Below are 26,963 nucleotides of genomic sequence, written 5' to 3'. Positions count from 1 at the left end.
TGTGTCCACATTTAATGAGAACCCCCGCCCTATATACTATAATGAATCTCCAACAATCAACTACAAACTACAAACGATTAAATAATGCTTATAGCTAGCTACCCACCTGGATAGTTACACACCTACATCTGGCTAGCTTCTCGGAAAAAAATTCACAGTGGATTTGAATAAACACCGTTACTTGGTCAACATATGGATGCACCCATCTTTTTGTTGGAGGCACCCATCTTTTTGTTGGACAAATCGAGGGGATTTCTAGGGGGGGTGGGGTAGAAGATCTAGGAGGGATTTGTTTTCTCTGGCGCTAGAGAAAGAGGAGGATTCTGCAGCGATGGATGAGGTGTAGAGGAGAGCGTGCGCGGTTGCTACATCCTACAGGTCGAGGATAATATCAATGTGTGTTTTCCCAGGTGGTGGCATGGGTTGTTTTTGGACAGGTGAGGGATTGGGGCTAACAGTGACTAATAGACGTTAGCATGGGTACCTAGCCCTGGAAGAGGTGGATTAGCTTCCTTGATGACAGGAGCTCAACATCGGGCTTTTGTGTCTTTCTAGGAGAATACTTGGTATCTTGGAGGAGCAAGAAGTAGTCGCTGGATCCCAATTTACCGCAGAAGTGGAATATAGAGCAATGTCTGTGTATTCGAGTGAGATGTTATGGATGAAAGGCCTCCAATTAGAACTGAACTTACCACAGAGAGGTCCATTGAGCCTTTGGTGTGACAACAAGTTAGCAATCAACATAGCTAACGATCCAATTCATCATGGTCGAACAAAGCATGGAGAAATAGATCAATTCTTCATCAAAGAGCGGCTCAACGAAGAGACCTTGAAGTTAGGCCATGTAACATGCAGAGAACAAATAGAAGATTGTTTAACAAAGAGAATAAGCAGTGAAGAGTGCTTATTTGGTTTACCTTCGCTGTGCAGTGTTGGGAGCTTTGGAACATTCGTAACAATCTAGCTATTGAAGGATCATTGATCAACAATCCGGCTGATGGAATCTTCAAAATGCTATCTATATGCTGAGCTGGAGGGTTCTGTTCAGACTAAGGGGCATACCGTTGCTAGACGCAGCACTGGACGAGGTTAGGAGGCTACAGACGCGGATGCGGGATGATGCACATTAAAGCCGTCGACGTGGTGGTGGCGCTGGTGCTCGTGCTCGTGTAGACCTACCTTGTTTATCATGTGTTTCACCTTTGTGCTTTCGTTTTAGACTTGGCATGTAATCGTTAAGGTACCAGACTGGTTGCGGGTGTGCTGTATCGCTACCCGTTGGTTGCCACGAGCGTTTTATATATAAAGCTGGACCGCGGGCCTTATGTTTTCTAGGAGTGCTTGTTGGCATGCAACAAGATGGGGATGATAGATATATATCACCCATGTTGAGGAGGAGTGTTGGTTTGTATGTGGGTGTTAGGCTTATTTTCCCATTCAATGTGTATAAATACTTGTACCCACATAGCAGGTCAATGGAGGTAGTGATTCCAGAAAATTCCCCAAGCTACGACAATTCCATTCTGAATAAATCAATCTTGTGAATGTCTGCTATTGTGAAATCCCTTCGTCGCCTTCCTCTCCCTGCTCAACCCCCAAATATATTCTTTGTGTCTTCTGGATGCTTTCTTCTCAATACAAATGATGTGTGTTCTAGAAAATAATGTACTCCATTTCTTGAACTTGAGCTCCATTTTTGAGTATCTTTTTGGTTATATTGCTATTTCTTGAACTTGAGCTCCATTTTGACCCAAAAAATGATTTACTTTATTCAGGCATTTTGCAATAAATGCGTGCTTGGCTCCACTTTATTCTTTGGAAGGATTGCATATAATCACAGTCGAGGGAATTGGAGATCACCAGCGAGGTTTGCACCCAGTCCAGGTGATGCACTGTTTTTAGCTAATATGATCATAACTGAGGTACACGATAATATTTCTCTTTTATTTTATTTCCATGCTGGCTAGTGAAATGGTGAATATGGAATATATTGAGAATTTTATGATAATACAGTATTATATTGCTTACATGCACATTGAAAAAGGTTTAGATTTCTTAGCAGTAAATCATATCCATGTATACTGCAGTTAGGCCAGTTGTAGCCTTGCATCAGGTCTTATTCAGATATGTGATATTAATCCATTTAGCTCGACATAAGCACAACAATATAATCAAATAAATTGAACTTTTTTACACAATTAACATTTGATGTACTATTTAATGTAAGGGTAGTAAACCTATCAAATAAAAGGTAAAAGTATCAGAACTTGATGAGCATGACGACACCAACCAAATTGGATGGTAAGAATATTAAATAGGTCAAATGATAACATTGATTTTGCTCAGCTAAGGAAAACGCATAGTAACTGTAGGCAGAGGTGAGGACCTAACCTGAGGTAGAAGGAGGCTGCGGGGAGGAACTCTCTCGTCTTATGGTTACAAAGATAGAAACAACTTATATAGATCAAGACTGGGCTGGGCCAGATGGGCCACAACAGAGAACAAGAAGACAGCCCAACAGATACACCAACAGTTATCCAACACTCCCCCTCAAGATGGGTGATAAATTTCAATCATCCCCATCTTGGCACAGGCAAGATTACACTCCTTCGATCCCAGTCCTTTTGTTAAACAGTCTGCCACTTGTTGTCCTGGTCTCACATAAGCCAATGAGATAATCCATGCATCAATCTTATCTTTAATAAAGAATTTGTCTATCTCCACATGTTTAGTTCGCTCATGCTGGACAGAGTTGTTTGCTATGTTTATGGCAGACATATTATCACACCACACTTTCAAGCTTATTTTTCTTAAAATTTTCAGCTCTCTTAGAAGGTTTCGTACCCACAACATTTCACCCAGGCCCTGTGATATAGCTCTGTACTCTGCTTTGGATGTTGATTTTGAGACAACAGATTATTTCTTACTTCTCCATGACACCAAATTTCCTCCAAAAAAAAACACAATACCCTGAGGTGGATCTTCGATCATCTAAGCAGCTAGCCCAATCTGCATCACAATATCCATCTACTTTAGGTGTTCATTACTTTTAAACCACAATCCTTTTCACAGAGTGCCCTTCAAGTATCTCAAGATTCTTTGAGTTGCTTCCAAGTGTCCATCCCTCGGGTCATACATATAGCGACTCACTACACGCACTGCAAATGATATATCTGGTCTCGTGTGGCATAAGTATATTAGTCTTCCAACAAGTCTTTGATATTTCTCCTTGTCTATGGGCTCTCCAGACTCTAGTGTGATTTTATTATTTTGGTCAATAGGTGTTGAAGCCACTCGGCACCCCAACATGTCCATATCATCTAAGAGATCCAATGTATACTTTCTTTGAGATAGTGATATCCCTTTTGACGATCTTGCAACTTCTATTTCAAGAAAGTATTTAAGTTTTCCCAAATCTTTCACCTCAAAGGATTGACTCAAACATCCTTTCAGTTTTGCGATTTCCACACCATCATCTCCCGTGATAATAGTATCATCAACATATACATCAAGGATAGTGATTTTCTCCTCAGAGTGTCTGTAAAATAAGGTATGGTGTCCATTGCATTGACCATATCCCATGGCACACACCACTTGTCTAAACCTATCAAACCAGGCCCGTAGAGATTGTTTGAGACCATATAGAGATTTCTTCAGTCTACATACCTTTCCTTTAGTTTTAGGTCTGACAAATCCTGGTGGCATCTCCATATACACCTCTTCTTGAAGATCACCATGCAGAAATGCATTTTTCACATCAAGTTGATGCAAGGGCCATCCGAAATTTGCTGCACAAGAGATCAGTATTCTGACAGCGCTCATTTTTGCCACTGGTGCAAACGTCTCATCATAGTCAATGCCATAAGTCTGACTATATCGATCCTCTTGCCACAAGTCTTGCCTTATATCTCTCCACTTTTCCTTCTGCATTTTGTTTTACAGAATAGATCCACTTACAGCCAACTGTATTCTTTCCTTTAGGGAGATATGTCAACTCCCATGTTTAATTTTTCTTCAAAGCCTCTAATTCTTCCATCATTGCATTGCACCATCTCGGGTCCAACCTGGCCGCCTTCCAATCCTTAGGAACGGATACAGTTTGCAGCGAAGCAACAAAATCCCGAAAAGAGGGTGACAATGCCTCGTAAGAAATATAATTTCCTACGTCATAGTCAACATAACTAAGTCGCTTTGGGGGCCCAACTTTCCTTATCCCTTTCCTTATTGCAATTGGCAAGTCTAGGATATTATTGGACTCGGTCCGAGATTGATTCTCCTCAGCAGAATCTACACTTGTGCTTCCTTGATTTTCAGGTCCAATTGTTGCTCCCCCTTCCGCTAGTCTTGTTGCTCCTCCAGTGCATCTACTTGTTCCCTTTGTACTTGTCTTCTAGAGTACACAAGTGGATTCTGCATCCATCTTTGTGGTGGTACGGGTCTAGGTGGTGTAGGTGTACCAGGAATTGCAGGAATCTCCGCAACAATAGGAATTTGTTGATGTTGCTGTTGGTCACCATCTTGCTGCTCTTGATCACCACCTTGCTTGTTGCTCCCCCTCTTGAGCATCACCAAGATGGTCAAGCCCCTGGAACAAGCCACTAAGATCACTCTCACCGTCATAAAATGGTTCTGACTCGCGAAACGCAACATCCATGCTTACAAATGTCCTCCTATCAGTGGGATTCCAACACTTGTAACCCTTCCGTCTGGAGGAATAGCCAATAAAGATACATTTGATAGCCTGATGATCTTGCTTGCCAACAGATGTCCTGTAATCCCTTACAAAACATGTACAACCAAAGAGTTTGGGTGGTACAACAAAGTCATTGTTATTTAGAAGGAGTTGACAAGGAGACTGCATACCTAGAACCTTGAAGGCATTCTGTTGATCAAATACGTAGCAGTCATAATTGCCTCACTCCATAAGAATTTGGGAACATTCATGGTAAACATAAGAGATTGAGCCACTTCAAGAATGTGCCTATTCTTCCGCTCAGCAACTCCATTCCAGGGAGGAGTGTTAGGACATGGAGTCTGGTGTAGTATACCTTGCGAAGATAAGAAAGCAACAAAAGGTTTGTTGATATATTCAGTACCATTATCAGTTCTGATCACTTGCACCTGAACATTGAATTAGTTTTTCACATAGGCACAAAAACTCTGAAAACAAGTGAACACTTCATCTTTGTGACGCATAAGATAAAATCCACGTCATTCTGGAATAGCAGTCAATAAAAGTCACAAAGTACTTCTTGCCACTTACTGACACAACAGGACACGTCCATACATCAGAGTGCACTAACACAAATGGGGATACACTTCTGATCCCTCTACTAACATAAGAGGTTCTCGTATGCTTAGCATATTCGCAGGCATCACAACATAATTTGGTTTTGTCCACTCCATCCATTACATTAGGAAAAACTCGAAACATTTTATCAAACATCATGTGGCTCATTCGACAATGATGAACTAGTGCCATACTCTCCTTTCCTCCAACAATCGCAGCAAGCACAGAACTAGCATCATGCCCCATCTTGGCACGATCTATGTGCCAAAGACCTCTATGCATGGTTGCAGTCCCAATCTTCTTGTTGCTCTCCCTTTTCTGAATTAAACACATATATCTATCAACTATTATACGGTAGTCCTGCTGATCAATCAAGGCACTTAGAAATAGCAGATTTACTGGAAAAGCAGGAACATGTAGAACTGATGATAATTTTATGTTGGGTGTACATTGCACCGACCTCTCCCCTTTTATAGATTGTGTTGTGCCATCTGCTGTTTGGATAGTGCTTCTATGTGTGGGAGGATACTGAGTATAAGAGTCAAACTCACTAATATTCCCAGTAACATGTTTGGATGCTCCAGAATCAAGAATCCAATCTGAATTAGCATTATGAGTGGCTATAGAAACTCTATCAATATTACCTTCATCTTTGTAGACATAGTGAGCAAAGTTCCCAAAGGTTGCTTCATTTTGTCCTTCTTCCTTTGATTGTCCCTGAGAGGTACTGGTAGTTGGCTCTGAAGCTGTTGCCATATGTGCCTTGGGTGATATAGCGTGCTGCTGTCCACCACTCCTGCCATACTGTTGTCCATATGGTTGTCCACCACCTCTGCCATACTGATATACATATGGATGTCCACCACCTCGGTCATACTGCTGTCCACCATCTCTTCCATACAGCTGTCCATATGGTTGTCCACCACCTCTGCCATCACCTCTTCCTCTGTAGCTTCCTCTGCCATGTGTGTATCCTCCTCTCCCCCTACTGGGTGTAGGAAAGGAGGTACACTGATGCTTCAAGTGTCCTTTTGTCCACAAGTATATCAGTCTCTCATCTCTTGTCTCTCGGTTGTGTAGAAGGTTGGATGAGGGACAGAATCGCTTCCCTTTGTCATATTCAGACGCACTTCCTCTCTGGACATAGCTGCAATGGATTCTTTGAGAGAAGGGGTAGTGGTTTGATGCAGTAAAGCAGCCCTTCTCCCCTCAAAATCTTGATTAAGATCTTTCAAGAACTTCATGACTCGCCGACGTTCAATCCAGCTTGCAGCAGCACTCACACATTCCCCATGGGCAAGTTCCAGAGGATCAACATGATCTAAATCTCCCCAAAGATGCTGCAACTCAGCCACATATGTCATCACAGTTTTGTTTCCTTGTTGCAAGTCATGCACTTTATCCTCAATCTCAGCAGTCAACATAATGTTCCCCTTTCCAGAATAGAGATTTGATAGGGTGTCCCATACCTCTGAAACTTTTGTGAGTGCCTCTACAGAAGCAGCAATGTTAGGAACCAAAGAGTTAAGCAACCATGCCACAATCAGAGAATTTATGGCATTCCACTTTTTCCATTCCGGACTGGTCTTGTCTGCTAGTTCTGCAGCTTCACCACTCACACGTTCATCCAGCCCTTTCGAGTTCAAAATCAACATCGCCCTCCTTGACCACCGGAGATAGTTGGCCACTCCTTCCAAGTTGATTTCATTCGCCGGCAGCTCAAGTTTCTGACCGATGTCGGTATGGGGAACGATTGCTCCCCCTCCAGCAGATCCTCCTCCATCTCCTTTGGTAGTGATAAGTTCTGCTAGCTTCCCCAGAGCCTTGGCCAACTCCCCGTTGTCCCCCATGCTTAACACCAAACTAACCTCTCAGAAACACCAAAGGGCTTACCTGCAGGATGCCCTCTTTGTCTCATTACTTGTCACTGCCTTCCCCTCCTTGCCGCCGCAGCAGCCTGCTCCCTTCCTCTTCCTCCCAGCCACTACAGCTGCCTACTCCCTTCCTCTTCCTCTTCCTCCTAGCTGCCACAGCAGATTAGGCTTCCAGATCAGCAGTCCTTCCCGTCGTTGCCCTCACTGCCCCTTGCTCTGATACCATGTGGGCAGAGGTGAGGACCTAACCTGAGGTAGAAGGAGGCTGCAGGGAGGAACTCTCTCGTCTTAGGGTTACAGAGATAGAAGCACCTTATATAGGTCAGGACTGGGTGGGCTAGATGGGCCACAACAGAGAACAAGAAGATAGCCCAACAGATAGACCAACAGTTATCCAACAGTAACTGTATAAACTTTTTTATTTTGAAAGGTTATTTTTTTATGTAAGTAAGCTATATCATGTAATTAGGTTAACTGTCTCCAAATATCTCAGGTAGACTAACAAAAACCCTTGCCCATTCATTAACTATGTTTAGTGTTTACTGTCCTACAGTTTATTACTCCTTCTGATCCATAATAAGTGTCGTGGCTTATTATTGGATCGGAAGGAGTACCTGAAATACATTTACTCAAAATGTGGACATATAATGTCTTTTATTGATGGCCTACTGTATGCTAGGAAAGATAAATGGAATTTTGACCAACAATAGTTCAATCAGTTCCCTACATCCATTCTGTACATATTTGCCTTTCTCGTGATGCCTATATATCCTTTACAGGAACGTTTAGCCGAGGCGCATGGTTCACAGTGTGGATTTTGCACCCCTGGTTTTGTCATGTCCATGTATGCACTGTTAAGATCAAGTAAACATCCTCCTACTGAAGAGCAGATTGAGCATAGCCTTGCAGGAAATTTGTGTCGGTGTACTGGCTATAGACCAATAATAGATGCCTTCCGTGTATTTGCGAAAACGGATGATTCATTGTACACCGGTTCTTGTTCAGAAAATGCCAATGGACAAGCTATCTGCCCTTCAACTGGGAAGCCATGTTCATGCAGAAATGAGACAGATGTTGGTGCTAATGAATCTTCAGTATTCTCGTCCGTGAAATGCTACTTACCTTGTTCATATAATGAAGTTGATGGAAATGCGTACAGTGAAAAGGAGCTCATTTTCCCCTCAGAACTTCAGTTGAGAAAATTCATGCCACTTAAATTGAATGGATTTAATGGGATCAGGTGGTATAGACCTGTTAAACTGGAGCAGCTACTGCATTTGAAATCATGCTACCCAGATGCAAAACTTATCATTGGTAACTCTGAAGTAGGAGTTGAAACTAAGTTCAAGAATGCTCAATATAAGGTCATGATCTCAGTTACCCATGTTCCAGAGCTTAATACCCTCAGAGTGGAAGAATATGGATTACAAATTGGTTCTGCAGTTAGACTTGCACAGCTCCAAAAGTGCCTTAAAAGGGTTATAGCAGAGCGTGGTTCTCATGAAACTTCGTCTTGTCAGGCAATACTAGGGCAGCTAAAATGGTTCGCTGGAACACAAATCAGAAATGTTGCGTCTGTTGGTGGTAATATTTGTACTGCTAGTCCAATATCAGACCTAAATCCACTTTGGATGGCTACAGGGGCAAAATTCCAGATAATTGATGTTAACAATAATATTAGGACCACAGTTGCAAAAGATTTCTTTCTTGGTTACCGCAAAGTTGATTTAAAGGCTGATGAAGTGTTGCTCTCTGTTCTTCTACCATGGACAAGACCATTTGAATATGTCAAAGAATTTAAGCAAGCACACAGAAGGGAGGATGACATTGCTTTGGTGAATGCAGGAATGCGTGTCCATATAACAGAAGCTGAAGGAAACTGTGTAGTATCTGATGTCTCTATTGTCTATGGAGGGGTAGCTGCAGTTCCACTTACGGCTGCAAAGACTGAAAAATTCCTTGTTGGAAAGAAGCTGGACCACAGATTGTTAAATGAGACCTTCCATTTGTTAAAGGAGGACATTCCACTAGCAGAGAATGCACCAGGTGGAATGGTTGAATTTCGCAGTTCACTTACTTTGAGTTTCTTTTTCAAATTTTTCCTTTATGTTATACATGAGATGAACAGTAAAGGATTGTCTAAGGAGAGTCTGGATGCAGTTAACATGTCAGCTATACAGTCTTACACTAGGCCAGTTACTGTTGGTAATCAAGGTTATGAGTTAGTGGGGCAAGGAACTGCCGTGGGACAACCAATGGTTCATACGTCAGCTATGCTTCAGGTATTATAAATCGTCTAGCATTTTACACAATAAGTGTTGAGTTGTGTCATCCTTGCTTTAGTCAAAATACATGGAGAGCTTTCTTGGTCACATCACTTACACGAGGGTTACCCTTGTTGTGTATTATTTTGGTCACATCGTAAGAAAAGTATCACTGAATAATGTTGTATCCTATGTTGCAACACAACACTTCTAGATGTATATAGTACACACCAGCTAAACATCACTCTGAAATCAATACATACTCACCCTCGGAAAATAATACGTAAAGCCTGATCCTCTGTTTTTTGCATTTCGTCACATCCATCCTTGACTGCCGGCTTTTGTTTTATGAGGTTACTCATCTCTTCTTACAACTTTCTGTTTCGAATCGTCATCTCAATAGGGAACCAGGCCTATCTATCTTCAGTCCTCACGTGTAAACTTCATTTTCGGTAGCCTCTGCTGGGATCTTGTGAAGAAATCACCAAGTTTACTTTGGACCTTGGATTAAATTAATGTCAGATTCTGCCTTATCTTATTATTTTTCTGCTTAATAGATTTCAAATTCATCAATGCTGTCACTATCGAGCACTCATACTAAGGCAGCATCAGGCTCATTTGCTACTACCTCCCTTCCTCACAGGAAGGGGTATTATTTTTTTCTGAAGTCAAAAAATTTAAAATTCGACCATGTTTATAAAAACTATCAACAATTATAATACTATATGAGTATAATATGAAGTTTATTTAATAATGTATCTAAGATTGATTTGGAATTGTAAATATTGATAGTTTTTTCTGTAAGTTTGTTCGAACTTTACATGGTTTGACTCTTGACAAAATTTATACACCTTCTTTTACATAACAGATGGAGTATTTGGAATTTGAACTGGTATTTGAACTTACTATGATAGCCAATTGATTTTTTTAAATCTTTCCTCGGTGTTCTATTCCTGGTGTGATCTGGGTTTTGGTAATTTGAATCAGATCCAAGCCAATGATAAATCAAATCTGTATGGAAATTGAATTCAAAGTGGGTTGGTTGGGTGAATCAGGGAACCATCAAACAAAAGCTGGGTCAATTGGCTTTTATTAGCAAAATAAAGAGAATGAAGAAATAGGATATCCATTTACAAACTCCTGGTACAGTTCTCGGGGCTACCAAAAACTAGAACCAGTTGGTTTCGGTTATTAGCTAGCCTACTTGCCTCCTGACACTGTCTAGTTTTGTTACTATAATCTTACTTTATGAAACATATTTTTTCTAGAGGATGCATCAAATGCATCTAGCTATGTATTAGAAGGGCACCTAAATGATGCGAAAATACAACCAACCTCCAGATGGAGCTAACAACAAACACAAGAAAAAACAATTGTTCTGTGCTGGGGGTACAATTAGGTCTTTTTGTTATTTTTTCACAGTTTTGGTACCTTAGCTTGGGTTTCCTTTTGTTTCTATTTTTTGGTTTCTTCTGGTGTGCATCTATAAGGTTTGAGCCGTCTTGAAGTTTCTTCTAATACAAAAACAACACCCACATTGTAGTATGTTCTAGAAAAAAACAAGAAAAGGAGTAGCAAAAAAAAGAAATATTTTAATACATATTATTTCAATATATTTTATGTTACTTACTTGGTACATCTTCCAATATGCTAGGTCACTGGTGAGGCGGAATATGTTGATGACACACCGACACCCCCGAATACATTGCATGCTGCTCTGGTGCTGAGTAAGAAGGCTCACGCTCACATTTTGTCGATCGATGATTCAGTTGCCAAATGTTCCGCTGGGTTTGCTGGTCTCTTCCTGTCAAAAGATGTGCCTGGTGCTAACCATATTGGGCCAATTATACATGATGAGGAGGTTTTTGCATCTGATATTGTTACGTGTGTTGGCCAGGTATATCTGCTGGACCTGATATTTTAGGCATACAAGATTTGATATGACTTGGGTGGTAGGAAATCCTACATCTTCATTAATTTCTTTGCCACACCTTTCTCCTCATTGGCAGATCATTGGAATTGTTGTGGCCGATACACATGATAACGCAAAAGTTGCTGCAAGTAAAGTAAACTAGAAAGCATTGGCGCGGCGGCACGCCGCGCCCGTGGACGCTGGCTGTCGAGCCTAAGGTTTTGTGCTAGTAGATAGCTTCAGCTTTTGATTGCCCGTTGAGAGATAGAGGATGAGCAAATATTCGTAACAGACTGAGGTGGTGAAATCTCTATGGTAGCTAAGTTCATGAGTTATGGATGCATAGTTCTTTGAGATCAGGCTTATTGGAGCTTCTGTACTTACACAACAATGCATACTAACTATTTATCTGACAAATATCCTTCGAGCTTGTGTAGGTGCAATGGAACACCATCATTTCTTTTAGAGGTGGCTTGGATGCAGAGAAGGCAAATGAGCAGGAAAACAATTCCGGGCTGCCTGCCTGCTTCATACATCCGGCTCTTGAAATTGTTGACTCTGTCATCGTTGAAACAAAAGGAAAGCATTGTCTGTCCAACGATGCACAAGATTATGTTTATTTGTTTTTTCAAGAGACATCTAAAAGAGTTCGCTGGACTCTTGCAATCTCAAACGCCGGTCACAAAAAAACTGAACTAAACTACTGAATGTCAATCTTCCTTTCCAACAGATGAAGTGGAAATAGCAAGTTCTGAAGTAACAAACATGATCTCAAGGCAATTTTGAAACAGAGGCGCTCCGCTGCCACACAATCGATGGCGTTGAGAAACCAGTGGCGCCGACACCACAAAAATGTAGGACAGCCATATCTGGAGCACCGTCGCGAGAAGTAAAAAACCAACTGCGTTGTTTAACTGTAAACCATGAATGGCAACACCAGAACTGAGCTCCTCACTAATATTTAAAACCTACTTGTTAGTTATGGTCAGATAAGCCTTTATGTCAAGAGGAGCAGGTGGTGACTGAGATTGGATCTGCACTGTAATTACTGTTGACTGATAATGTAAAAAAAAAGAGGCATGTAAGAAGTAGATTGGATGGAACCTAGTTCGACATTGCCAAAAGTGGTCACTGCAGTAGAAAGCCTCTCAGGAAGTCATTGTCTGCAAATGAAGTCAAACAGGTTAAGAGAAAACTCAATATGCATTGTTCAAGTTTTTAACTGTTGATATACATTGTCCAATTTATTTAAAATCGTTCCCTTAATATTTGGTACCATCTGCAGCTGAAAATAACATCAGTTTAAACAAAAAATTGGTATCTTTATACTTTATATAATTGAAGTTTTGAAAAATACATCACGGTTCATATCTAGTCAAGGAGACATCCCAGACTTCCCTATGATTTACTCAGATGCTACATATGACAGTAAACAAAGTACTATATATCTCAAACTGAAGGTCCATGTGAGGCATGGGCTGATGGTCGCAAAAATCTGCAACAAACATCAGAACATGAACAGAATAGTCAGAGGAAAAAAAATAAAGCAGAAGAAGAAACGGAAGAACCAGCACACGTACACCTCTAGGAGGCGGACACTGCTGTACAACGACGAAAATAAGGAAGACACAAAAGCATAGCAGACTACACCGGCGCCAGGCAGGAAACGGCAGGCCGGCCGGCAAGGAGTCCAGCAAAACGGCTGCGCGCCACAGATCTGCAAGAACCAAAGCATCAGAGAATAAATCAAAATAATCAAAAGACAAAAGGAAAATATAGGAAGAATAAACCGGAAGCGCAGCTCGAAGAATCCGATGCAGCGGCTGCAACACGAAGGCTCCAAGGCGGACTTATAAAAGAGAGGAAAAGGGCTCGTTGGAGCCACAGTCATCTCACCAATCGTTGACATCCAAGGTTGGCCCTGCCAGCTTTCTCGTGCCCCTCATCGCCCTTGTCAACGAAACGCCAGGGAATAATGCTTCTGTTTTCCGGGGGAGCGGGAAGATCTGGAAAACTGCTAGGAGCAATCCTGGGGCTGACGGAAGGCGCAGGGATGACCATAAGAGCATCTCTAGCAGATCCCGCAAACCGCAAACCGCATACGCGCGTATGCAGGCCGCGAAAAACGCGATATGCAGGCCGAAATTTGCTCGAGCGAGCAGATCCGCATGCGCAAACCGCATAACAGCATATTCGGGAATATGCTGTTATGCGGTTTGCGCATGCGAGATCTGCTACCGGAGCACTGCACGAAACCTGTATACTAGACTGCAAAACAGGGTTTTTGCACATTTCAACATTTCTATTCAACCTAGTTTATTTCTAATGCATAATATAACAGAATAAAACATAATAATTCATAGTTCAGCACACAATACAACAATAATCCATATTACAACAAGAGTTCAAATCCAAATAATTAAACAAATTATTACAAATACAAATGAATGTTTGAATCATACATCAAATAAATGTGAAAAATGTTCATCAATGGCCACCATGCCTCATCCAATGATGCTGAATCAGATCTTCCTGGAGTTGCTTGTGAGATCCCGCATTCTCAATGTTGCGGTATGTCTCAAGAAATGCTTCAATTTGATCCGGATTTCGGGCTGGCTTCACCCTAGTGCCGACATTGTCAAAGAAGAACTCCAAGTTCAAATCCCTCTCATCTTCGATAATCATGTTGTGAAGAATTACACAAGTTGTCATGATATCCTTGAGGGTCTCTTTGTCCCAAAACCTACCGGGACCTCTCACAATTGCAAACCTAGCTTGCAAAACACCGAAAGCTCTCTCAATGTCCTTTCGGGCTGCCTCTTGTGCTTTTGCAAATTCAGATTCAGCTCTACTAAGAGGATTTCTGATTGTTTTCACAAATGTTGACCACTCCGGGTATATGCCATCGGCAAGGTAATAACCCATTGTGTAATCATGGCCATTGACGGTGTAGTTGCAAGCCGGGGCATCACCACTAGCTAGCCGGGCAAGAAGATGAGACCTATGCAGCACATTGATATCATTGAGAGAACCCGGCAAACCAAAAAAGCAATGCCAAATCCATAGATCCTCAGAGGCAACAGCCTCAAGAATAATTGTTGGATCATGGCTTTTGCCACAATATATGCCCTGGTATGCCTTCGGGCAATTCTTCCATGTCCAATGCATACAATCTATGCTGCCTAGCATTCCCGGCCAACCTCGAGCCTCATTTTGTGCCATCAGCCTCACCGTGTCTTGTTCATTGGGGGCTCGCAAATAAACAGGGCCATACATACGAATCATCACTTTGCAAAACCGCCGGACAGATTCCATTGATGTATCTTCACCAATGCGAAGATACTCATCGGCGTAATCGGCCGGGATGCCGTAAGCTAATATCCGCATGACCGCGGAGATCTTTTGATGCGCGCTGAAACCTAACAATCCGGCAGCATTGCGCTTGCGCTTGAAATAGCGAGTATTTGTCTCGCAAGTTCGCACAATTTTGTTGAAAAGAGATCGCCGCATTCGGTACCGGCGGCGAAAAAGATGAGGAGGATATGTCGGTACCTCGGCGAAGTAATCGCGCATCAACGGGTCGTTGCCGAGCTTGCGGTTGCGTGGAATGCAAAGGCGGCCGACCTTCGAGCCGCCCCGCACCTTCTTCTGCCTGTCCGCGAGCTCCTTCGCGGCGACAAGCACCACTGTGTCCTCCATGTCGTCGTCGAGCAGCTCGTCCATGTCGGAGTCGGAGGAGTCCGATGAATCCTCCATTAAAAACAGCGCCGCGGGGCTCAACGGCATCTACAAAGGAGCCGCGAGTGAGGTGGGCGAAGGCCGGCGAGAAATGGCGAAGAACAAGCCGAAGAACAAGCATACCTTGCGACGGCGGCGGCGCTCGAATCGCGGGCGGCGGCGCTCGAATCTCGGGCGGCGGCGCTCGAATCGCGGGCGGGATTCGCTCGATTGGGTCGCCGACGGCCACCCGCGAGCGGCGATTCGGTGCGGCGAGCCGGCGAGGCGCTCCTACGCGGGGGGCGAGGTCGGACGTGCCCGAGATCTGCGGCGGCGCGCGGCGGCGGCGCTGCTCGCGGAAGGGGGCGACTGAAAGTTCCTTCGCGCGAGTTTTTTCCCTTCGCACCGACGCCTCGCACGCGATGCAGACCGGCCTGCATAGGGCACCAAAAACTGCTTTTGTGCGGTTTTGGGCGACGCGGATGGCGGCCCCTGCATCGAAATTTGCGGTTTTGGCGGCTATGCGGGATCTACCCTGGTCCATTTTTTGGCCAAAAACCGCATAGAGGCGATGCAGGGCGCGTTTGCGGGATCTGCTAGAGATGCTCTAAGGGGCTTCGGCGACCAGCTGCTGCACACCCTGTAGGAGGCCGGCGCTGGACTACTCCGCCTCTGCAGGAGAGACGCCCAAAATTTCAGTCAAGCCTTTCTGCTCTCCTTATTCCCCAACTACACCCAAGCAAAATCAAACGGAGAATCCGTGGTAGGAACCAAAGGAGGCGCAGGTCGATCTCGTCCTAGACGTTGCAGTTGTCGCCACATCCAGAGAGAGAGAGAGCGCGGACTCACCACAGTCACCGATCGCGTCAGCTTCTCCCATAGAAAGAAGTGGAGGCTGCGGACCTCCTCCACGACACCAGGCACCGAAGGAAGGCGATAAGGGCATGACACCACCACGCCTGTTCGCTGCCATAGGAAGTAGAGGAGGGTTCTGAACCCCACCACGCCGCCACCCATCTCTAGTGGGAGAGAAGCAGTATGCTGCCGCCGCTTGCAAAGAAGAAGAGGGCCCGATGGCTGCCTTTGGTACAGGCCATGATGGTTAGGGGAGAGGACGGCGCCGACCCCGCGATAGGGATACGTGCGGGCAGTGGAGAGTCAGGTCGATTGTTCCATCGTGGGAATTAGACCGACCAAACCGCTTTGACCAAATCGTGGGAATAAAGAGCACATACCGTAAAGACACGTACGTAAGAAAAGTAATGACGTGCCAAATTATGGAATGTCCTGCGGTGACCGGGAGAACCCCGTGTTGATACGAATGAAGGAAACGACCTTGCCGGTAGCCGGTAGCCTATTTTGCTTCAAAAAAAAGAGAGGAAAAACTGGAATTACCAAGAGCACCAAATGAAGGACACGCGTCAGGTAAAGGAAAGAGTAAAACACAAGAAATTAGCACATCAACAGTACCCAAATCAATATGAGATGTAGTAAATTGATTGTCTTTTATATAGTGTATAATATCGAGTATTCTGAGCTGCCAGCAATACTCTCAATAGAGGAAGCTGTCAAAGCTGGTAGCTTTTATCCAAATACCACAAGATGCCTTTCGAATGGGGATGTTGAACAATGTTTTGCGTCCAATACATGCGATAAAATTATAGAAGGAGAAATTCGAGTTGGGGGTCAAGAACACTTTTACATGGAACCTCAATGCACTCTTGTCTGGCCAGTTGATTCTGGAAATGAAATTCATATGATCTCATCTACTCAAGTATGCTCTACTCTTTAGTTTGAATTAATAGCATGAATGGCATGGGTCGTTAATAAAATTATATTTTTTTATTAATAAAATGATATTTTTGGAGAAAATTCAAAAGCTTTGGGTTTCGTTTTATTGATAGATAAAAGTTATTTACCGGCACAAAAGAGACGCACCTGAGATCACACGAGGGGGCACCAGCAATTTTAGGATAAATTACGCCACATAGGACTCCAGACCTTGGCTCTAATATGATGTAAAACTTCATGCACTAGCCAACACAATTGAAAGTCCGAACTAATGGAAAGGTCTAGTGAAATCCACATATACACACATCCAAAATTACAAATCTGCGTCCCTTCAAGCTACGACTATGCAAGTAGTGCTACAAAACCCGATGCCCCCACCTGTCGGCCAACGATCTGACACCCGCCTTGATTGTGTCAAGCAGGCCATCGTCGACGATGACCGTGTTGTACAACTTTCAGAGCCACCAAGCCATGAGCATGATCACCAAAAGATGCACCCTTATGAGCCGTTGTAGGGGCCGAGACGGCCGCCAACATTCCACAAACTTATCCTCGACGGTGGGGATAGGAGCACATGACCGAACCCAAGATAGCACCTTGTGCCATGTGATCCTAGGGTAGGCCAAGCCGACAAGGATATGCTCCATCACCTCCTCGAGGTCATGGAGCGTCCAACTTGAAGGGTACTACAAGCTTCGACGATCCTATCTGTCTAGAGTCTAGCAACAAGTGATCTCGGTAAGCCCGCCAAAGGAAGAATTTGACCTCGGATGGGGCCCAAGGCTTCCAAATGAGATTCTAGAAGGCTCAAGTTAAACACCTCAAGTGCCTTCTCTTCCAAGCAACCGATGAGAGACATCAAACACTTAGCAAACTTGGTGTACAACCCACAACGTTTCCAAAGAACGCGAGTAGCTCCCATATGGAGCGAATCGCTCGCGACAAGATCTCAGGTGCAAGGCGCCGAAATAACAACCTCTTCATCCCAAGGGACGGTTGAGTGTGCCAATCACTAAGATGAACACCATAGGTGAAAGCGAATCACCTTGTCGAAAGCTTATCATGTGCCAGATAGGGGGCTGGCCTTGCCATTCAACATGATGTGTGTGCTACAGCGGATAGGAGAACGGTGATCCATTCGGGGAAGAGGGGGTGAATTTTACTCGATGCAGCACCTCTAAATAAGTGCCCAAGAGACTGAATTGAACACATACAGAATGTACAACTTGAGCAATGTGTGTGTCTCATTAACCTTATGGAGGTATCAAGGCATTTGATGTACCATCATGAATTTATCATGAGTGCAACAGGTCTAGATGAACGCGCGGTGGTTCGCCTCAGCCAGATCACCTAGCCTCGTTGCTAGACGTGTTACCTGTTAGAGTTGTATAGTCCCTTTTCTGTTATTCCCCAGTGTATGAGGGGCTTACCTGCACATTGTCACACATGTACATGTACTGGCCTATGGCCCTCTGTGAATACTAGTTGCTCATTCACAACATGATATCAGAGCTTTAGGTTTAGCTCTTTGCACGCTGCAACTCCGTGCTCGATCCGGCGCCGCCGCCGATGATTATTCCGGCCGCCGCTGCTCCACTCTCCTCCTTCTCTCCCGTGCTTGTCGGGATCGAGCTCTTTCAGCCTTCTTTTTCGTCGTATTGGAGCTCGGGATCTTCCTCTGCCCCGATCTGCTAAACCCGGCGCCAGCCGGCCAAGCTTCGGCCGACCTCACCTCCGGCCGACCCCGTTCCGGCCCCGGCCGGCCCCGTCCAGGCCACCTCCGGCCGACCCCGTTCCAGCCCCGGCCGGCCCCATCCAGGCCACCTCCGACCGGCCCCCTCCCCGCCAAGGCCGGCCCCGTCCAGGCGACCCACGGCCGGACCCGTCCCTGCCCTGTCCCGACGCCGCTTGCTCCGGCCGGCCATCTCCGGCGACGCCCAGCCCTCATCTGGATAGCCTTGGCTGCTCGTGAAGTGTTGCCGAGCCCTTCTGCTCGTGAGCATGCACAACTGGATCGGGCCAGATCCAGATCTGAGGGCTGACAAAAAAAATGGCGTCCTCTGGCTACGTGAGTATCCCTCATTGTCCTGTGATCTTCGATGGTACCAACTATGGAGAGTTTGCTGCCTTTATGCGCATTCACATGCGTGGTCTTCGGCTGTGGGGTGTTCTCACCGGCGAGGTCTCTTGTCCGCCGCGCCCCACTGCTCCTGTGCCTCCTACCCCGCCGTCCGTGCCACAGACCCTTCCTGAGGATGCTTCTCAGGCTGACCGGGATGCAGCCAAGTCTGCAGAGACTGCTGCTGATGAGGCATATGAGGAGCACGTACTTGCATATTTATAGGCACTTGGCTCTTACCGTGACAGTTTGGCTGCCTTTACTCAGTGGTGTGATGAGGATGCCAGGGTTGCTGCCGTTCTTTCTCAGAGTGTCCAGCCACAGTTTGCTTCTGAGTTCATGGGCCTCGCTACTGTCGCTGAGATGTGGTCTCACCTTTGTCAGCGCTATCAGCCCTCTGGGGATTCTCTGTATTTGTCTGTGCTGCGTCAGGAGCATGATCTTGAGCAGGGTGACTCTACTGTTGATGAGTTCTACACCCAGAGTGCGGCGATCTGGCGCCAGCTTGACTCTCTTCGCAGTGTTGTCTGTGGTACTTGCCAGTGTTGCCGGACAGTATGTTCAGATATGGAATTTCAGAGGATCCATGAGTTCCTGTCTCGACTTCGTCCCGAGTTTGAGCCCCGTCGTGCCCAGTTGTTTGCTCGAGGCCGTGTTCCTATCTCAGAGGTGTTGACTGAGCTTCGTGCTGAGGAGACTCGTCTGCGCGGTGCTGGACTGCTTGGGACACCTTCTGTTCTTGCTGCTCGAGTTCCCACTGCACCTGCACCGCCGCTTCTGCCCACACCAGCGACTGCTACTTCTGGAGGACCCCGTCCTTTTCGCGGTGGGGGTCGCTCTCGTCCTCCTTGGTTCTGCACACACTATCGGAGGCCTGGTCACCTTGAGTCTGGCTGCTATCAGAAGCAGCGTGGTGTGCCTCCTCGTGCTCCACCTTCAGTGCCTGTCACCACCGGTTTCACTGAGCAGGATATAGCGAGACTTCAGCGTCTTATTGCCTCTTCCGGCTCTGCTTCGACGGGTACTGCTGCCTCCGCGGCTGTTTCCTCTACACAGTCAGGTACATCTTCATGGGTTCTGGATTCTGGAGCTTCTTTTCACATGTCTCCTGATTCTTCCTCTCTTTCTTCTCTTCATCCTCTTCCTCTTCCTATTCGTGTTCTTACTGCCGATGGTACTTGTCTTCCTGTTGCTGGTCGTGGCACTCTTTCTACTCCATCCTTTTCCGTTCCTGATGTTTCTCATGTTCCCCGTCTTACCATGAACTTGTTTTCCGCTGCTCAACTTACTGATTCTGGTTGTCGGGTCATTCTTGATGTCGATTCTTGTTCTGTCCAGGACACACACACTCGGGCACTGGTTGGGGCTGGCCCTCGGTGTCGTGACTCCCAGGGACTTTGGGAGCTTGACTGGCTTCATGTTCCTTCTTCCACCACTTCACCGACTGCACCACGTGTGCTTGCTGCTTCCACTACCGCCTCCTTTCAGCAGTGACATCATCATCTTGGTCATCTTTGTGGTTCTCGCTTGTCGTCTTTACTTCGTCGAGGTCTTCTGGGGTCTGTCTCAGGAGATGTCTCGCTTCAGGGTTGTCATGGCTGTAGGCTTGGTAAACAAAACCAGTTACCTTATCCTACTAGTGAGTCTGTATCTCAGCGTCCCTTTGATTTGGTTCATTCTGATGTATGGGGTCCCGCTCCCTTTGCTTCCAAGGGAGGCTAACGCTAATGTGTTAATTTTATCGATGATTTCTCTCGCCACACTTGGATCTATTTTATGACTTCTCGCAGCGAGGTTCTCTCGATATACAAGCGTTTTGCTGCCATGGTTCACACTCAGTTTTCCACGCCTATACGTGTCTTTCGGGCTGATTCTGCTGGTGAGTATATCTCCCAGCTGTTGCGTGGTTTTCTTGCAGAGCAAGGTACTCTTGCCCAGTTCTCCTGCCCTGGCGCCCATGCCCAAAATGGCGTGGCTGAGCGCAAGCATCGCCACCTGCTTGAGACGGCACGTGCGATGATGATCGTTGCCTCTCTTCCTCCTCACTTTTGGGCTAAGGCTGTGTCTATTTCCACCTATCTCATCAACCTTCAGCCCTCCACAGCCTTGCAGGGTGGTATTCCTCTTGAGCGTCTCACTGGTCACACTCCTGATTACTCGACCCTTCGTCTTTTTGGTTGCGTTTGCTATGTTCTTCTTGCTCCACGGAACGCACCAAGCTGAGTGCTCAATCTGTTGAGTGTGTTTTCCTTGGCTACAGCCCTGAGCACAAAGGATATAAGTGTTGGGATCATATTAGTCGTCGGATGCGCATATCTCGGGATGTCACTTTTGATGAGTCCCGTCCTTTCTACCCGCGTCCCTCCTCCTCTTCCTTCTCGGTGGATGATATCTCTTTTCTCATGTTTCCTGACTCACCTCCTCCTGTGCCTCCGGTCCCTGCTCCGCCGACTCTCTCACCACCCTCTTCTCCTCCACCCGCCAGACCTCCCTCTCCTCCCTCACCACCGTCCCCACCCTCTACACCTTCCTCTCCCCTGTCACCTTCCTCGACTACGGTCGTCCCTCCCTACCCTTTTCACTACTCCCGTCGTCCCCGTGAGGATGATGCTGCTTCTCCTGACATGCCCTCTACCTCTGATGCGATGCCCTCTCCGTCCGAGCCGACTCATCATCTTCGTGCTCGTCCTCGTCCTCCTCCTGATCGCTATTCTCCCACTCACTACGGTCGTTCTGCTGCCCTTGAGCCGACCTCTTATCGGGATGCCTTTGCTCATCCCGAATGGTAGCTAGCGATGGCTGAGGAGATTGCTGCTCTTGAGCGTACTGGCACTTGGGATGTTGTCACTCCTCCTTCCTCTGTTCGTCCCATCACCTGCAAGTGGGTCTACAAGGTCAAGACTCGCTCTGATGGTTCTCTTGAGCGCTACAAGGCTCGACTTGTCGCTCGCGGCTTTCAGCAGGAGCATGGCCGTGACTATGACGAGACCTTTGCTCCAGTGGCTCACATGACCACTGTTCGTAGTCTTCTTGTCGTTGCTTCTGTTCGTCACTGGTCTGTCTCTCAGCTTGATGTGCATAATGCTTTTCTTAACGGTGAGTTGAGTGAGGAGGTATACATGCAGCCACCTCATGGCTACTCTGTTCCCGATGGCATGGTCTGTCGTCTCCGGCGCTCTCTCTATGGCGTTAAGCAAGCCCCTCGCGCCTGGTTTCAGCATTTTGCCTCTGTGGTCATCGCTGCTGGTTTCGTCCCTAGCGCACATGATCCTGCGCTCTTTGTCCACACACCCTCTCGTGCTCGGACTCTGCTTCTTCTTTATGTTGATGACATGATCATCACAGGTGACGACCCTGAGTACATTGCCTTTGTCAAGGCCCGTCTTCGCGATCAGTTTCTCATGACTGATCTTGGTCCTCTCCGCTACTTTCTTGGGCTTGAAGTTTCCTCTACCTCCGATGGCTTCTATATCTCCCAGGAGAAGTATATTCAGGAACTTCTCACTCGTTCCGCTCTTGGTGATGAGCGCATTGTCGAGACTCCTATGGAGCTCAATGTCTGCCTCCGTTCAACTGATGGTGATCCTCTTCCGGACCCGACTCGCTATCGTCACTTGGTTGGGAGTCTTGTCTACCTTGCTGTCACACGTCCTGACATCTCCTACCCAGTCCACATTCTGAGTCAGTTCATGGCTGCTCCCACTAGTGTCCACTATAGTCATCTTCTTCGTGTCCTTCGCTATCTTCGTGGCACTATCTCCCGTCGGCTTTTCTTTCCTCGCTCTAGCTCCTTACAGCTTCAGACCTACTCAGATGCTACCTAGGCTAGTGATCCAGAGGATCGCAAGTCTCTTTCTACCTACTGTGTTTTTCTTGGTGGCTCTCTCATTGCTTGGAAGACCAAGAAGCAGGTTGCAGTTTCTCGTTCGAGTGCTGAGGCTGAGTTGCGAGCGATGGCTCTCTTGACGGCTGAGGTGACTTGGTTACGCTGGTTACTTGCGGACTTTGGTGTTTCTGATGACGCTCCGACTCCGCTCTTATCGGACGGTACTGGTGCCATCAGCTTGCGCGTGATCCGGTGAAGCACGAGCTCACCAAACACATCGGTGTTGATGCCTTCTATGTGCGTCATGTTGTGCATCATCAGGTTATGGCTCTTCATTATGTCTCTTCAGAGCTTCAGCTTGCTGACTTCTTCACGAAGGCTCAGACTAGAGCACAGCATGTTTTCTTTCTCTCCAAACTCAGTGTTGTTGATCCACCATGAGTTTGAGGGGGGGTGTTAGAGTTGTATAGTCCCTTTTCTGTTATTCCCAAGTGTATGAGGGGCTTACCTGCACATTGTCACACATGTACATGTACTGGCATAAGGCCCTCTGTGAATACTAGTTGGTCATTCACAACATTACCAACGTATTTGCCACCACTTTCACAAAGATGAGATTGATTTGGTGGTAATCCTTCAACCTAGATGCGCCCGCCTTCTTGGGAAGTAGGGTTTCTAAGTCCTTAAGACCCTGAAATCCATGCCCACAGAGGGGATCCAGATTTTGTCGAATCCTGTCAAGGCATTAGATTTGACGATGTCCCAACAAGATTGAAGGAATTCCTCCATGAAACCATCTGGTCTGGGGTCCTTTCCCTGGGAGAGGTGCCAGACCACCTCCCACACCTCCTCCATAGTGAAAGGGCTCGAGGTCAACAACGTGCTTCGAACAGGGCCTAGTAGGAATGACGTCCGGTGAAAAGTTATCTTGCTCATCAACGGTACAAAGAAGCGATAATTGTTCGAACGCAGACTCCTCCATAGATTGCATTCTTACGATTCGGATGAGAGGTGTGTTGGTGGAAGAAAGATGTGTTAGTTGTTCTGAAGTGTATAAGTGAATTTCACTAGCTTTTTTTTTCATAAGTTCAGGCTTTTGGTTACGTTGGCTAGTGCATGAAGTTTGATACACTATTAGAGACCATGGTCTCGAGTTCGAGTCCTAGTTTTCGTATTTTATCCTAAAATTGTTGTTTTCCCCTCTTTAGTCATATCATATATATGTATGCTTGTTATGCTTCTGTTCACGTGTTGAATTTCTATTCTCCCATCACATGTGACACTAATAGAAAAGGCACACTACTGGTAGCATGTGGAATTTCATTACTAGTCACGGCCTAACGCACACGGCTGCTAATGCGCCAACGGTAATGGCTTAATGGTTGCATGTCGTCTGCACACACGACCAGTAGTCCACATACTGGTAACAAGTTGGCGTTGCACGCTGCCACGCATGCCGGTAATGCTACTACTGGTAGAGCAGCTTCAAGGACACATGCTACTAGTATTTGGATTTAAAAAACAAAATGCTTAGCCTAGATAGTATAGATACAATTCTACATAGAAGTGGCACATTATTAAGAACATGTAGCTAGCTACCTAGGTATGTAGCTATGTACTACACGCTGGCTCCACGGGTGGGCAATGGACAATGACCCTGTAGGCATCTCTTTGGTTGTGGTACTCACCATCAGACGAAGATGATTTTGTGCAGTCTTTGTAGTAGAAGTAGGTGTGACCTCATACACTATACATGTAGCAATGGCATTTCATCTCAGGTTTCATCCTATATCGCTCTGGGGCTATGAAAATAGATTCGGTTTATCTCTCATTGGAAACTTGAACAATGAAGTCCTCGAGGGTGACTTCAAACTGTCCCAATTGATTATTGTTTCTATGTATGCTCCATGAAGCCACATCTTTCCCTACAGGAGATAGCTTAGAAATAATTATACGAAAGAAACGACAATTAGATCAAAGACACAAGTGGACGCAACTATATATGAACAACTTTAGAGGAGAGTGGCAAAATGTAGGACGGGCTACATGTCATGTAGCCCTTTTTTGAAAATTCAAAATCAACAATTTAAAACTTTTAAAAATTAACAAAAATTCTGAGATGTAGACAATGATTCATTCTATCACTGTACAAAAAATCTGTGTGAGGTAATCTGTAATTTGGGCAGTGCAAAATTAACAAAATTGTAGATATGAAATAGTGAATAATTCAACTTTTCAAGTCTCCCAAGATTGTCAGATTTTGTCATTTTCGTGTAGCCTAGAATACTAAGTATTTTTCTTCGAGATTTTGCAAATTTGTAGAATATACATCATTGAATATATCTAGAATTTTTGAAACTTCAAACTGTTGTTTCTGAATTTTGAGGAATAGTAGGCTACATGTAGCCTGGGCACCATTTGGTTTCTCCAACTTAAAGGCACAACATGTTGGACTAAAACATACCGTGATGGTTTCAAGGTCATTCCTAAATACTATGACAAATTTCTTAATTCCCGCACCTAACTTGGCCACGGTTTGCGCATGGATCCATATTTGCATGATCAGTTATGTTAACAATAGATCAAAACCATATTTGGCATTTGGAAGAAAGATCAAGTACGTATGCAAAAGGATGCACATGATTCCTATTCGTGCATATCACAAGGCTCACTAGCACCATCCCAGGATCCCAAATAATGCCACAATATTTTGATCATCGGCATATAGGTAAACAATAGATGTAAAGCTTCGTATGAAGATACACGAGGAAAAAAAAAGTTCTTAAAGACCAAATCAAATGGGCAAACTGCATGGACATATGACAAGGTCTTATAAGCACTTTTTTCTCATTAAATGGTGACATCGTATAATCATCGGCTATTGCAATACAAAAGGAACCAAAATTAAAATGAAGCAAATTAATTGCACAAAGATGCAAAACCTCATATAAAGACACACGAAGCAAACGAATAGGCATAAGACCAAATAAAATGGGCAAGAAATGTGCATGGACATATGTCTAGGTCTTATGGGCACCCTTGGCCAATAGATGGTGCGAGAGTATAATCATCGGCCATTGCAACAAAGCAACGATGGTGCTAGGGAGCCAAATAGGTTGAACAAGATTTGAAAAAGACCAAAAATGAAGATCAAGAACATGCCTCATAATTACATATTGAACATACAAATCCACGGGATGGTGTTAGTGAGCCAAGTAGAATACACAAGATTTGTATTTATGCATATCACAAGACTCACTAGCACCATCCGAGGATCAACAACTGAAGAATGACATGCCTCATATAAAGACACACGAAGGGAGAGGTCCATCAATAAAATAAAATTAAAGGCATAAACAACATGCATGGACATATGTCTAAGATCTCTGAGCGGGGGACAACGGTGTTAGAGCACTGTTCCCTTTTTGGAGGCGTCGTTTTTGGAGAGTCTGTATTTTAGGTGTTGTCTTGGCGGTGACCCGAGATGCTGTAGCGGGACTTTTGTTTCTTAGTTTTTTTCTTTTTTTTTTTGACTGTGTGCATCCGTAGTGCCATTAGGGTGGTGCGTTGTTGCAGAGGCTGGGTGTTATTGGTATCTTTTTTATATTAATATATTCCCTTTATCGGAAAAAAATATGGCAAAGTCTTATAGACATCCTTTTCCATTTGATTGTGCCATAGTATAATCATTAGAAGAATCGGAGCCTCAAACTTACGATGGGCCGGGTTAGATCAACGCGGAGTGGAGGCAACGCTAGCGTATACGAGTAGGTAAACCCGCGTCGATTAAATCCCACTGGAGGTTGCACTTAATTACTTTCTTGTGAGTACGTGTTGTTCAACGTTACATTTGCAATTCGTCTTATACTCTTAGGCTTAGCTGACTAAATATCCTTTATCTTAAGGCTCCCCAGAAGCATCAGAAGTATGTCGCGAATGCACTTGGTCTTCCACTATCAAAAGTTGTTTGCAAGACTAAGCGTATTGGCGGTGGATTTGGTGGAAAAGAAACAAGATCAGCAATATTTGCTGCTGCGGCATCTGTAGCTTCCTATTGTCTACGAAGGCCAGTAAAGATTGTTTTGGACAGGGACGTTGACATGATGACAACTGGGCAGAGGCACAGTTTCCTCGGGAAATATAAGGTACAGAGTTTAAACAATACATTCC

The 26,963-nt window shown here is 45.2% G+C and overlaps 1 protein-coding gene across 1 annotated transcript in view; it reads left to right on the top strand.

Annotated features, from left to right (window-relative positions):
- LOC124695835 (xanthine dehydrogenase-like) overlaps positions 1–26,963 on the top strand; it is a 58,922-nt gene that overhangs the window by 22,996 nt on the left and 8,963 nt on the right. The window contains 6 exon segments of the mRNA XM_047228647.1: positions 1,776–1,884; positions 7,944–9,446; positions 11,083–11,325; positions 11,438–11,506; positions 16,586–16,831; positions 26,699–26,938. Coding sequence (XP_047084603.1) covers positions 1,776–1,884; positions 7,944–9,446; positions 11,083–11,325; positions 11,438–11,506; positions 16,586–16,831; positions 26,699–26,938 — 2,410 coding nt within the window.

Source organism: Lolium rigidum, chromosome 3 (assembly GCF_022539505.1).
Source record: "Lolium rigidum isolate FL_2022 chromosome 3, APGP_CSIRO_Lrig_0.1, whole genome shotgun sequence".
In the NCBI taxonomy this organism is placed as follows: domain Eukaryota; kingdom Viridiplantae; phylum Streptophyta; class Magnoliopsida; order Poales; family Poaceae; genus Lolium; species Lolium rigidum.
This window is presented reverse-complemented; position numbering and strand designations above follow the sequence as displayed.